The 14,065-nt window shown below is 46.2% G+C and overlaps 1 protein-coding gene across 1 annotated transcript in view; it reads right to left on the reverse strand.

The window, feature by feature from the left end:
- Positions 1-14,065, reverse strand: part of Sh3rf3 (SH3 domain containing ring finger 3) — a 330,906-nt gene that overhangs the window by 116,871 nt on the left and 199,970 nt on the right. The window contains 1 exon segment of the mRNA XM_052162973.1: positions 12,365-12,460. Within this exon segment, the coding sequence (XP_052018933.1) occupies positions 12,365-12,460 (96 nt within the window).

Below are 14,065 nucleotides of genomic sequence, written 5' to 3' on the forward strand. Positions count from 1 at the left end.
TCCAGAGATTAGAGGGAAAATGCATCAACACAGTGAAAGGTATACATGGGAGGCCCACGGCCAACATCACCCTAAATGAAGAAAAAGGTCAAAAAAAGACCTAGAGGTCCTGAACCGGGTCTGACCTGAATAGCTGTCTGAGGGCTAGCTGCTGTGGTACCATGGGTTGCCACACAGCTTCTGAAGGAGGAGACAACCAGCTACAGATGCCTATCAACCACAGCAACCAGCATGGCATGAAAGGCCTGAGCGCGCAAGGGTGGGACCTATACCTTAGGAGCAACCGAGAGAGCTCTCAACCTGGACTTAAGACCTACTCAACAAGAGGGAAGCCATGCCTAGTACTGGAGACCTAGCCACCTGACTAGATCCAGTGCCTAGATCTAGTTCCCCTTGGAGGGGAACGTACGACTTTTCCCTAATGACACCAGCATAATCCCTAACTACATCTAAATATTTATCCTTAAATGCACAGATAAGTATAGTTCTCATCCCTCCTCAGGGAAACCTCTTTGGAACCGATGGAGAACACTACAGAAAACTACAGCCAATCAAAATGCAGTTCGTGGATCCCAGCACCAATGGATACATCTGTAGCACATTTCCTGCACCTAAGGCTCAGGGATCATTGTAGACAGGAGACAGAGAGATTGTAAGATCCAGAGGAACAGGGAGTTTGCTCTGAAGTCACGTCTCCTAGAAATGTCAGAAGCTACATGCATAGAGTTTCACCAACACGAGGGCCCCAAAGTGAGCTGACAGACAGGACACCAGCAGACACACTAATGTGGACAAGGGGGAGGGGTGAGGGTGAGGGGCAAGAGGGAAAGGGGAGGGAGAGGGGGAGGGGAATCTGGCACAGGACCAGCTCTACCTGAGAACTACAGGCAACTAAGGAATGCTGGGAGTGGGAGAAATAGTCTTTCCCAGGGAAGAGTCTTCCCTACAACTGGTTATCAAATACCAAATGGTCAGCCCTGAAAATATACATAAACAAGTAGCATTATTAAGACTAAGCAGGTTCTATTTATCTATTTAGGAATACACAGGCACAGGCATAGGCACAGACAGACAGACAGACAGACAGACACACAAACACAGACACAGACACACACACACAGAAACACACAGCCACAAAGAAAGAAGCTATGCATTTGAAAGAGAGCAATTGTGTCCATGGGAGGTTTCAAAGGGAGGGAAAGGGAATAATGTAATTGTATAATAGTTTCAGAACATAAATATTAAAAATTATGACCCATACAATTAGAAAATCTAAAAGCAGTGAAGTAATGCCTAAGTGCACATAACTACCCAAGTTCACACATGGCAACATGATTGTATCCATGACAACCAACAGGGCAGGAGCAGCAACTTAAGAATCTCTCAATGAGAAAAGCACAGGGTTGGAGGGCTCAGTGCAGAATTCCAGCAGACCTTCAAGAGGAACCAACCCCCGCCGTGCTCAAGTTAGGCTCTAAACACGGAGATGGCAGGATGTCTGAATCCAGTATTACCTGGAAGCCCAACCCAGGGAAAAACACAAAAGACAGAGGAGAAAGAAAACAGTCCTGAAAGCCGGGCAGTGGTGGTGCACACCTGTCATCCCAGCACTCTGGGAGGCAGAGGCAGGCGGATTTCTGAGTTCGAGGCCAGCCTGGTCTACAGAGTGAGTTCCAGGACAGCCAGGGCTATACAGAGAAACCCTGTCTCAAAAAAACCAAATCCAGAAAAAAGAAAAACCAAAAAAAAGAAAAGAAAACAACCCTGAACAATAAAAACACTACTCAAGATTTCACCACCTGATTTCAAGTTATACTTCAGAGCTATGGTAATAATAACAGCACGGTACAGGTATGAAGCCAGACACTTTCATCAAGGGAAACAGAATTGAGGACTCATGTGTAACCCACACCCCTACAGACCTGGTACTTTTTGTTGTTGGTTGGTTGGTTGTTTGTTTTGTGTGTGTGTGTGTGAATGTGTGTGTGTGTGTGTGTGTGTGTGTTGTTTTGCTTTGCTTTTGGCAAAGAGGCTAAAAAATACACCTTAGAGAAAAGACAGCATTTTCAACAAATGGTATTGTTCCAACTGGATAGCTACATGCAGAAGGACCAAACTAGATCCTATTTCTTACTATGCATAAAACTCAACTCTAAATGGACTGGGGACCTCAACACAAGATCTGACACCCTGAATCTGACAGAGGAGAAGGTGAGAAATATACTTCAATTTATAGGCACATAATGGACTTTCTGAATAGGATCTGAGTAGCATGAGCATTAAGACTAACACTTGACAAGTGGGATTTCATGAAAGCAAAAGGCTTCTGTAGTGCAAAGGAAACTTAATCAACGGAAGAAGCCAACAGAATAGGTGGAGAGGACCTTTACCCTCTATACACCTGGCAGATAATTACTACCTACAATATATAAAGAACTTTTAAGATACCCCCAAAATAAAACAATTTGAAAACCATGCTATGGAATGGAAGAGTGAGAAAAAGAGGAGGGGGTGGAGGAGAAGGGGGAGGAGGAGGAAGAGGAGGAGGAGGATGGGAGGAGGAGGATGGGAGGAGCAGGAGGAGGAGGAGGAGGAAGAGAAGGAAGAGGAGGAGGAAGAGGAGAAGGAGGAGGAGGAAGAGAAGGAAGAGGAGGAGGAAGAGGAGAAGGAGGAGGAGGAAGAGAAGGAAGAGGAGGAGGAGGGGGGAGGAGGAGAAGGGGGAGGAGGAGGAGGAGAAGGGGGAGGAGGAAGAGAAGGAAGAGGAGGAGGAAGAAGAGAAGGAGGAGGAGGAAGAGAAGGAAGAGGAGGAGGAGGGGGAGGAGGAGAAGGGGGAGGAGGAAGAGGAGGAAGAGGAGGGGAAGAGGAGAAGGAGGAGGAGGAAGAGAAGGAAGAGGAGGAGGAGGGGGGAGGAGGAGAAGGGGGAGGAGGAGGGGGGAGGAGGAGAAGGGGGAGGAGGAGGAGGAGGAGGAGGAGAAATACAATAGCTGGGGAATATTTTTTAAAATGTTCACCATCTTTAGCCATACCAGGAGGATGTAAATACTTAGATTTCATCTTACCCTAGTTGGAATGGCTAATGATGAATCACACAAATGACAACTAACGTTGGTGAAGATGTCGGGGAAGGAGAACCCTCATTCATTTCTGGTGAGAATGTGAACAGGTCTCAGGTACTACAGAAACCAAGTTGTCAGTTCCTCAAAAATCTAGAAATAAGTCTACTCTATATGACCTAGCTATACCTCTTCTGGGCCTATACAGAGATGCAGGCTCATTTATGTTCACTGCTGCCCTGCTTACAGCCGCCAAATGTAACTGATAACAAACTGTTGCACATCTGCACAATGGAATAGGACTCAGCTGTGAAGAAAAATGCAATTGTGTGGTTTTCATGTGAATGGTGAAACCGAAAGGCATTACAGTGAGTGAAGTAACACAGACACAGAGAGATAAATCGCTCATGTCCTCTCTCACGTGTGGATCCTAGCATCAAAGGTTTAGACTTTCGTGTTTAACTCATATTAGAGTTAAGTCATGTTAGAGTAAGGACATTAGAAAGAAGCTATTCGTGAGGCGGAGCATGAAAGATATTAAAAAAAGTGGGGAGTAGTAGAACATGGGTGATATGAGGAGGAAAATGGGGAAGGAGGAGTTGGGAATAAGTAACATTAAATGTTTGAAAAAGCCATATGGAAACCTACTAACTAATTATATATCTATATCTATATCTATATCTATCCATCTATCTATCTATCTATCCATCTATCTATCTGTCCGTCTATTTATCTATCTATCTATCTATCTATCTATCTATCTATCTATCTATCTGTCTGTCTGTCTATTTATCTATTTATCTATTATATAATGTATTTATATATAATGTTTTATATATTATTTATGGTATACTTATATATAATTATATATATTTTCTCTATACATATTTTTATACATATAAATATATATCATATATTTTTTAATTTTTTAAAAAATTAGTGTTACCTTACCCTGGTGGTAATTTTCCTCCCAGAAGTCATAGGTTGGCAAATATAAATCTCAATGTCTCTGAGGTGTGGCATACCTCCCTTCAAGTCACGGGTATCCCAGGGATCCTCACAGCAATACAGACTGCCCCCATTTCCCTCCAGAACTTGATTCTAGGGCCCCGTTGATGAAAGCACCACATTCTGTGGTCAGAAGACATGGAGAACTAGGTTAGTACTGAGTAGGGAGATGGCTCCTTGCTAGCTCACTGTCATAGCACCAGAAGGTGCTCTGCAGTCTGCTGGGCGAAATTCATCAACAACCTTACCCAGATATGAACTATGATCTAAAATCATGACTAGCAGGGTGAGAGATGCATACAGTACAACATGGCATGAACGTCGTAGAGGAAGCCAACAGCATTCTGACTGCATTTACGTCTAGATCCTGACGAATGTCTGGCGCTGTACACCTAGACAAGAGCCCATGACGGGTGAATGGACCGCTATTACTTTGCTTAATGGATATGTTTTTAAACTCCTCTCTAAATTTATATCTCTATACTCCTGTTAGCCCGTCTCTCAGTCCTCGTCAGAGAAGTCTTTTTGTGGGTTAAATGGCAGCTAATAATAATTGAAAAATAATCTCTCACAGTGTCATTGGACTGCTCAGCCACAGGTGAGACATCTGTATCACACACATGTTCCCCGGGTCTCACGGACAATGCAGGGAGATGGAATTGCTCATAGTAAGACTCAAAGGTTGTGGAAGACTGGAGTAAAATGGTATCTCCTGGAGGTGACACGGCTGCTGTACTTAAGAAGTCACAGCAGCTACAGTTATTACACGAGATATGTACAAGAGCAAGCCAGGCAGCACTCCAGCACAGCAGGGCAGGGGCTGACAAGCCCCCAGTCAGCCTGAGGAGACGTTAACAGTTGTCCTCTTCTGCAGAAGGGAAAGTTACATGTGTTTAAGCATGTGGTTCCTAGTAAGTTCACCACACTCCAGTGGATGACCGAAAACCTATGAGACATGAATATATCTCAAAACAAATTGGACTTGGCAGGTTATTAAAAAATAATAAAAGAGGACGTGAAGTTGGGTGGAGCTCTGGGAAGATCATGGAGGAGCTGTGGGGAGGACTGGAAGGTGCATAATACCAAAATATAGTGCATGCATTTATGTAATTTCCAAATGATTAGTAAAAAATTATATTTTTAAAAAGAAAAAAAATCACTGAAAAGTAGACATCTAGAAGATGGGATTAACAAAACCTGGGCTTTGGTTTTCCTGTCACAAAGATAGTTCTCAATAGCTTCAAACCAGAGACCTAATTACTCTCACTTTGAAGGACTTGAAAGGAAAAAAAAAAAGCAGCAGAGAGGTGATTTGAATTTCTCTGGGTGAGTGGAACAGAAATATGATGAAGACACAGTTGTCTTTTCTCCTTTTGCCATAACTGATTGCACTGAGGATCAAGGAATTCTCCCCAAATCCACATGCATACCTGAAATCTTCAAGGTGCCAAGATCACCGCGAACATATGTATAATCTTTACTAAGCAATAACGATTACCAAAAGAACAGATGAGGTGTTTTCCCTACAGGCAAGGTGTAAACCTTGGTAGAAATCCCTTGCCAAGTACTACAACCATGGGGCTTGGGGGGCAACTCCAAGGTTGTAATGAACGTCTGGTTTCTGCTGTAAAATCATGCACCCCATTCCTTCTGGACTAAATCCTCACCCGGCAGTCGCTGTGGAGGCTCCCAGAGTCCTTCTGTATGGCTACATATCCTCTCACCACCGTGTCTGAAAACTGTTACCACTGGCCAGGTCCGCCCAGTGAACACGGCAGCCTCAGTGCCACACCTCTGCTGTGTAAATGGCCCCCATCTATAGAGCCAGGACCTACCCTTTCCCCTGCTATGTGGAGTCTGAGAAACTGTTCTTTTTTTTTTTTTTTTCAATTTTGTTTCTGCCTTCATTTTATTTAGCATAACCTCACTATGCTGCTCAGGCTGACTTCAAACATCAGGCCTTTAAGTATTTGAGGCCCAGGCTCCTTAGCACCTGGTCTACAGGTATGTGGTCTCAACTTCTTTAAGTATAACTCACCTTCAAAATGGATGGTTAGACAGCGCGATGTTGAACAAAGGTAAGTCACATGCACCAAGGAAAGAGTTAAATGATCTCACTCACAATATGGACTTTTGAAAGGAGTCAAGGAGAGAATCAAACGATGATTACAAGACGTGGAGGAGAGAATGTGTCACAGGATATAAAGTCGTACACTGGCACAAACACGCTGAAGAGCTAAGGCGTAAGAGCACCGCGGTTCCTGACAGCTGCAGAGTCACACTAAGGATTTCTATAGCCGGGGTGATCTGCAGCTGTCCTTGCCAGCAGGAGCACGAGTAACAATGTGAGCTGATGGATGAGCCAACTATTCCACTATAGTAACCACTTAACTGCATGAGCATCCTATAAGATGTCGCAGACCCCAAGTATACAGTGAAGTTTGCTTTTGAAAATGTGGATGATGCTCCCTCTGCCTATCTCTAATTAAAGATGTGGTCCCTGAGGAGGTCGTCTTACTCTGAAATTCTGGGGCCAAGCCAGCATGGGCTTACAGAAAATCAGAATGGGATTGTTGCAGGTTACCCATCGTAGGGTTGATAATCCAGCCGCAAAGGGATTCCTCATTGAGTTCCCTGACAGATGCGATGGCTAAGTGAGTTGTGGAATCTCAGACCTTGAGAGCTAGACCATGTCACTTCACTTAACCCTTTGGCCCCTGAGAGAGTGTCTGCCAATCTACATCTATGACAACTTCTCTTTAGCTAAAGCTGAGTGCATGTGTCATGTGCCTACTCAGACCTATGCCTGTCCTACCAGACTAGGAAGGTCCTGAATTAGCATCCATCTTTCCAGCCTTGAGTCTCCTAGAGGAAATCACAACATTTGGAGTCTACCCAGGTGCAAGGCTTGGGGGGTGTCTTTCATGGGCAGGAGCTGCCTGGCTAACTGGGATGCGGAAGCTCAAACCTTGGGAGCTATACCATGCCGCTTCACTTAACCCTTTGGCCCTTGAGGTTGTGTCTGTGCCTCATCTGTGGCCTAAGTCAGAAGCCTTACAGAGGGTCGTGGGTGAGGATAAAGAGTCCCAGATGATGAATGATCTTACAATGAATTTCTAGGAATGTACTCAATTTCCTAAGTCAAGACTTGATTGACAGTTATTCCTCACGGTTGGGTTAGCACGGTAACATCCCTCTCCCAGTTCTCAGGCCTTCTGCCCAAGGCTGAATGAACCAAGTTAGTGTCTCCGGCTCTAAGTTCTTTCGCATTTTGCCTGAGCCACAACCATCTCAGAGTTCCAGCTTGTAGATGGTTTGTTGCCTGACTTCTCAGCGCCCGTAACTGCACAAACCTTTCCTTCATAAATGCCCTTTCATACATTTCTATAGCCATCTCTTTGGAGAAACCTGATTCACACACAACCTCTCTTCCCAAGCTTCCTTCCTGAAAGCGTTTTGAAAATTAACAAGTCAAAAGACAGAAATGACAAGCACCACCAGATGGCAAATATCAGAGCATCACTGCACCATGGAGCATGCCCCGAATCACAGCTGCAGAGCACAGCTTTTTTCTCACTGGAAACACTATGTTTAGAGGCAGGGGTTCAAAATAACATCCCCACTTTATAGTCGGTGAAGTAATGAGCTACTATGTCTCCTGAGAGGATGAACCCAAACCAGTAGGCAGCTGGCTGAGGTTCCAATGCCTGGCAATGCAGTGGAGAGCTGACTCTAGGACCACCATAGAGGAGACTGTTGCCATTAGTAACACTTACATTGGGACTGATTGCGCTGATTTAGCTTAATCAGGAGTTTAGTTTTGCTACCATTATTTTTTCTCTTCAGAATCTTTAAATAGTACCAGAAGTTTCCCATATGCCATACAGGAGTTGTTTAACACCCAGATGTAGTGACATCAGATCAAGGCGTTGGTTCTGGTGTGATCTGACCCACCCCTTTGTGTTCCTATCTGCTCTGGGAGGAGGATGCTGTCACTGCCTGGAGCTGGCTCCTCCTCAGTCTCCTTCACTACCTGGAGTACAGCGCTGACAAAATGCACCGTGGGTGTTCTAGACCTCCAGCCCAGAGAAGTTGGGCTGCTCACAAAGGTGACAAGGTTGGTCACAGGCCACACTTCTAACGCAGAGGTGAGGAATGGGAGACATACTCAGGTATCCACCTGTGTGAAGGCCATGATGTCCCTAACTTGCCTTAGTTGGCTAAGAGCTGAACTGAGATCTCTGACCACACTCTTTTGGAACTGAATAGGGGTTTTCAGGTGGGTGCTCGGGCTACAGGGCAGGGCTAAGACTCTGACAACTAGAGTCCTTCAAAAGCACGCCTATGGGCTGTTCAATCTGTCCTTGAACTCTTGACTGTGGCAGGAAGAATTCCTCTAGGCCGGGCATTTTATTTCTGTTAACCACAAACACATTCTATACAACAAAGATAATGACACTCCTCTGCCCCCTCCAGGAGTGAGGATCTGGAAGGAAGGACTTGTTCAACACTGGTCCTAATTCCTGTCCAAACCCTGGATCCCCATCACTCTGGTTACTAATGGTGAAGGACGCAGGTGCCTCCTTTTTACATCTCAGACTTCCAGTAAATGTGCAGCATCCAGCTGTCATCTGATGACTGGGAAGATGCCCTTGGTCAAGCCAAGGTTGGCAGCACTGCTACCTAGTGAGTCTCAACTTTCCCAATGCTTCAACCCTTTAATACATAATGCTGCAACCCTCTAATATAGTTCCTCTTGTTGTCATGACCCCCAAATTATTTTTGTTGCTACTTCATTACTATAATTTTTCTAGTTATGAACTTTAAATACCTGTCTTTTCCAATGGTTTTAGGTGACCCCCCCTCTTGTAAAAGAGTAGTTTGACCTCGAAAGAGGTTGCAACCCATAGAGTAGAACTCCTGCTAGGGGTAAAGGTCTAGGTGGCAATGCTGGGACCTGGGGCCAAGGATGGGGCTGTGACAGCAGCCAAAGGAGCTGGGAAGGATCTGAGAAGCCTTGGGTAAACAGAGAACGCAGAAGCAGCCCTAGAGCAGCTGGGGTGTGAGGGCCGCAGGGGGAGTGGCAGGGTGATAGTTCTATGATGCACCAGGAGCTATGGACATTGGGCCTGTCTTCTCAGAGTAGGGTCGTTCGGGAGCACCGGTTGGACCAGCATCAGCCACACCTGCAACCTTCCTCTCCCTGCATTTGTCTAGCTAGCCTGGACAAGAGCCAGCCACAGCTAGGCACCACAGTACAGCTTGCAGTATCTGCTATTATTCATTTAAGGGGCACTGCAGGCTCGGTATTTCTGCCTACATCCCACACAGATAGGAAGGCAAGGCCAGACATGAGTTTCTTGGTGAGCTGGCAGGGTTCTAGCTAAGTACTTGCTCTCTTTAAACCTGCTGTTGCTATACAATACATCATGTCTCAGATGAAACGGTTACCCAAGAGACCTTCTATATTGCATGAATTCAGACATGTCTATGGTACAAGGTCAATACACTGATCATATTTCTTCATAAACACTAGGACTAGGGGACAAGAAACATACAGCTATACCTGGTACCTATGCAGACCAGAAGGCACTGAATTCCTTACTTGGGAGTTTCAGATAGTTGTGAGCTGCCACAGTGGTGCTGGGAACAGAACCTAAGTCTTTTGGAAGAGCAGCTAGTGCTATTAACCACTGAGCAACCCCTATCCAGCCCCTTGAGGACATTTAAAAGGGACTGCTCTGCAAACCAGATAACTGGAAAGTAGAGAGGTGGTGGGCTCAACCATCTGCTCTTTGAACGGACCTGTAACCTAGAGAGTTGATCCTAAGGGATCAAGTTTCAACCGGTGTCCCTGCTCATGGCCTCCTTGGTATGTTCTTATCCCTGTTCACAAAACATGTGGACACAGCAGAGGCGCTATTTTCCTGCATCAGGGTGCCTATGAAGTTGTTTACTCACCCATTTGGAAATGGAAATAATGGACAAGCAGACACACATCCCACAGTGTGCTGCTTTATAACTGCAATAGTACTCGGACAAGATCGGGACTATCAGAAGCCTTGGATGATTGCCGCGTGGGTTCCTGGCATTGTCCAGTGTTCTCTGTGTTTAGAGCCTTACGATGCAGATTCCTCAAGGTGTTCAGTGAAAACATCTTTCCAGAAAATGTGAGGTTCAACCATACTACGCTTTTCTTTCTCATCTTCCTTATGGAATGGTGACTCATTGCATGTCACAGCATGTAGAGCATGTTAGCACAGGGGTCTGACGCCTTCAAGAACCTATAGGCTCTCTAATCAACTACAAAGTGGAGCTGGCCATCATTTTCTAATGTCTACATTATTGGAAGATAAGTTAAATACTGAGAACATATTTGACATCCAGTCTTAGGACTTCAAGACTGCATGGCAGATGACCTTTACACAGTAGGTCATCTCAAGGAGCAATACAGAGACAGAGGTGCATGGATGCAAGGGCATTAAAGGAAACAGTAGGCATAACAGTATGCCCTAGAGATGGGATTATATGTATGTGTGGACTGCCTGTCATTGCTAAGGCAGGTCTTGAATCTCCTGGGCAGTCAATCCAAAGTAAGTATTATCTAAAATGTTTAGGAAGAGCATTGGGGAGTGTGGAAGAGTTGAGGCTGGAAAAAATACTGACAGCAAGATGGTAGAAGGTCTTGAATGCCAGGCCGAGCCATTAGGCCTTTATCCCTTGAACAGCCAAGTCCTGTGGATGTTTCTAACCAATGTCCACCACATGCACAACCTGATGACCATGTTCCCTGCCTGCCCTTCCTCTGACTCTCAAGTTCTTAGTACCAGCTGTGTCTGCAGTCATGGATGCTACACTAAGCTGAACAAATCTGAGTCATTTGTGGGACACCATGTGGGGTCAGAAAATGGAAGGCAATGCTGAAAACTGACCATCTGTGTTCTACACACCACCATGGGGCCCAGCACCTTCCAGAACCTATAGTCTCTCTGACCATCTACAAAGTTGAGGTGCCAGCATTTTCTAACATCTTCATTGTTGGATGCTAAACTAAGTACTGAGAACGTATTGGACATTCATTCTTTACTTATAGGATTCCCATAGTGGTCATCAGTCAAAAAACATTTGGACTATTCATGGACCACACATGGCCTTGCAGTGACAAATGGTGACACATGGAGATGGGCAAATACTCTTGAACAAATAGCCCAGGGTGGACAGGCTCACATAGTCTCTGATCAGCAACTGTCCTAAGGTGGCACTTGGACACAGAAAGGAACCAGGAAACAAACAAATTAGCCTCCGGTTACCTCTGCTGAGGGACTCTTACTCGATCAGTTGCCCAGCTAGCGAGAATGAAAGGAGGGGTTCGGACATGGCCAGTGGTTGGTAGTGTTTCCCAGGGATCTGTGTGGGTGTGTAGGGAGATGCTGCCTCCCTGTGGACCCTTTGTGCTGAGGGATAACACAGTAGGATTCAAAAGTCTCAGAGAAAATAAGTATTGGGCCTAGGTGTCTGAGAGAGGGTGGGGAAGTCTGCCTAGGTCCTACCCTTGAGCCCAAAGGGAGGGGACAACAGCCAGGCTGAAAGGGGCCAGAGGAATTCTTTTTTTTTTTTTTTAATTGAATATAATCTTCATTACATTTCAAATGGTAAAGCCTTTCCCGGTTTCCCCCGTCCCCCAAAACCCCCAACCCATCCTCCCACCCACTGTCTCTAAGTATATGCCTCTCCATCTGACCCACTCCCACCTCCCCTCATCTCGATTTCCCTTTGTTGGAACATCTATTGAGCCTTCACCTGACCAAGGACCACTCCTCCCACTGATGGTCAACAAGGCCTTCCTCTGCCATATCTTTGGCTGGAATCATATGTATCCCTTGGTTGATAGTTCAGTCCCTGGGAGTTCTGAGGCATCTGGGTGGCCAACATCATTGTTATTCCCATGGGACTGTAGACCCCTTCAGCTCCTCCAGACCACCCTCAAACTCCTCCATTGGGGACCCTATGCCCAGACCAATGGTTGGCTGCTAGCATCTGCCTCTGTATGTGTAAGGCTCTGGCAGGGACCCTCCAGAGACAACCATGGCATACTACTTTTGGTATGCACTTCTTGTCATCCATAATAGTGTCTGGGTTTGGTGACTGTTTATAGGATGAATCCCCAGGTAGGGAAGTCAGAGGAGGCATTATATGCATGGGGAAAAATCCTCCTTCTATTTCAGAAAGGGGCTCCCCCAGGTCAGGGCCTCAAATTCTGGTAAATCAAACAATGATGGGTGCAGGTGTGTCGGTAAGCTTACCTCCACGTACAGGAGAGGGAAGATGCCTATCTTGTCTCCTAGCATGCCTTCCGCCCAGTTATCATCCACTCTCCGGATCACAGTTAAAACTTCGTCCTGAAGGGTCCAGAGCCCACCATGTGTGCACAGGGAAAAGGAGACAAGAGAGCAGTTAGAACAGAAGCTCTGAGGGGAAGAGTCTACGGGAACACGTCACTGAGTCAGACGCTCACAGGAGTCGTAAGCTCCCCTCCATTTCAGCCACAGTCTCACTTCTGTCCTCACTTCTGCCCACCCCTGTCCCTCCATCTGATCATAATTGCAAATAGTCCCCAAATGAAAAGTCTAACGATTTACTGTATAGTCAGTGTTTTAAAATAAATGTTCTTAATATTTATTTAATGAAATAAAAATTGCTTCAAGTAAGGATAAATTCACCCATTCAATATAAAATTCTAATATAAAGTGTTTCTAAACTTCTGGCTCCACATTGAAGGAGGAGGAGGAGTAGGGGGAGGAAGAAGAAGAGGAGGGAGAAGGGGAGGAGGAAGAGGAGGAGGAATAATAGTTCAACTATACCTAGAGCTGTAAGTATATAAGGCTTTGTGTTCTTGTACATCTTTGGCATATCAGACACAATCAAATGTGCACATACAAGGTGAAAATAGAAGGAAAGAGAGGCAAAAATGAACACAGAGGAAGGTGGGCATCTCAGGAGGGAGGTGGGTGTCTCACGAGGGAGAAAAGTATCTTAGGAGGGAGGTGGGTGTCTTAGGAAGGAGGTGGGTGTCTCAGGAGGGAGGGAGGCATCTCAGGAGGGAGGTGGGTGTCTCACGAGGCAGAAAATTATCTTAGGAAGGAAGGAGGTGTCTTAGGAAGGAGGTGGGTGTCTCATGAGGCAGAAAAGTATCTTTAGGAAGGAGGGAGGTGTCTTAGGAAGGAGGTGGGTGTCTCAGGAGGGAGGGAGGCGTCTCAGAAGGGAGGTGGGTGTCTCAGGAAGGAGGGTGTCTCATGAGGGAGGGAGGTGTCTCAGGGGGGAGGTGGGTAACTTAGGAGGGAGGTGGGTGTCTCAGAAGGGAGAGAGATGTGTTAGGAGGGAGATGGGTGTCTCAGGAAGGAGGGAGATGTCTTAGGAGGAAGGCAGGTGACTTAGGAGGGAGGTGGGTGTCTCATGATGGAGGTGGGTGCCTCAGAAGGGAGGGAGGTGTCTCATAAGGGAGGTGGGTGTCTTAGGATGGAGGTGGGTGTCTCAGAAGGGAGGGAGGTGTCTCAGAAGGGAGGTGGGTGTCTCAGGAGGGAGGGAGGTGTCTTATGAGGAAGGCGGGTGACTTAGGAGGGAGGTGGGTGTCTCAGGACGGAGGTGGGTGTCTCAGGGAGGTACGGTTGGGACACAGGCTGCTGTTCTCGACACATCCACAGGCACTTGGTGCCCCAGGCAGAAAGGACAGAGGGTATTGGGAGATGTGAACGCTGAAAGGGATGAGTCAAGGAGTGCGAGATGATTAGACATCAGCTTCTAGAGGAACATGGCTGCCCCAGGGACTCAGGGAGGACAGTGTCACACAGGAGAGTCTGGCCATCAATACGCACCCCAACCAACATTCTCCTGGGTTCATCTTTTAGCAGGCAAGGAATATTTTGGAACCCCCACCACAAGCATATCTTGTCCAACTTTTTTTTTTTTTCATCAAAACCTCAACCCTTGTCTTTGGGCATCTGCTG

This window comes from Apodemus sylvaticus, chromosome 19 (assembly GCF_947179515.1).
Source record: "Apodemus sylvaticus chromosome 19, mApoSyl1.1, whole genome shotgun sequence".
NCBI classification, from domain to species: domain Eukaryota; kingdom Metazoa; phylum Chordata; class Mammalia; order Rodentia; family Muridae; genus Apodemus; species Apodemus sylvaticus.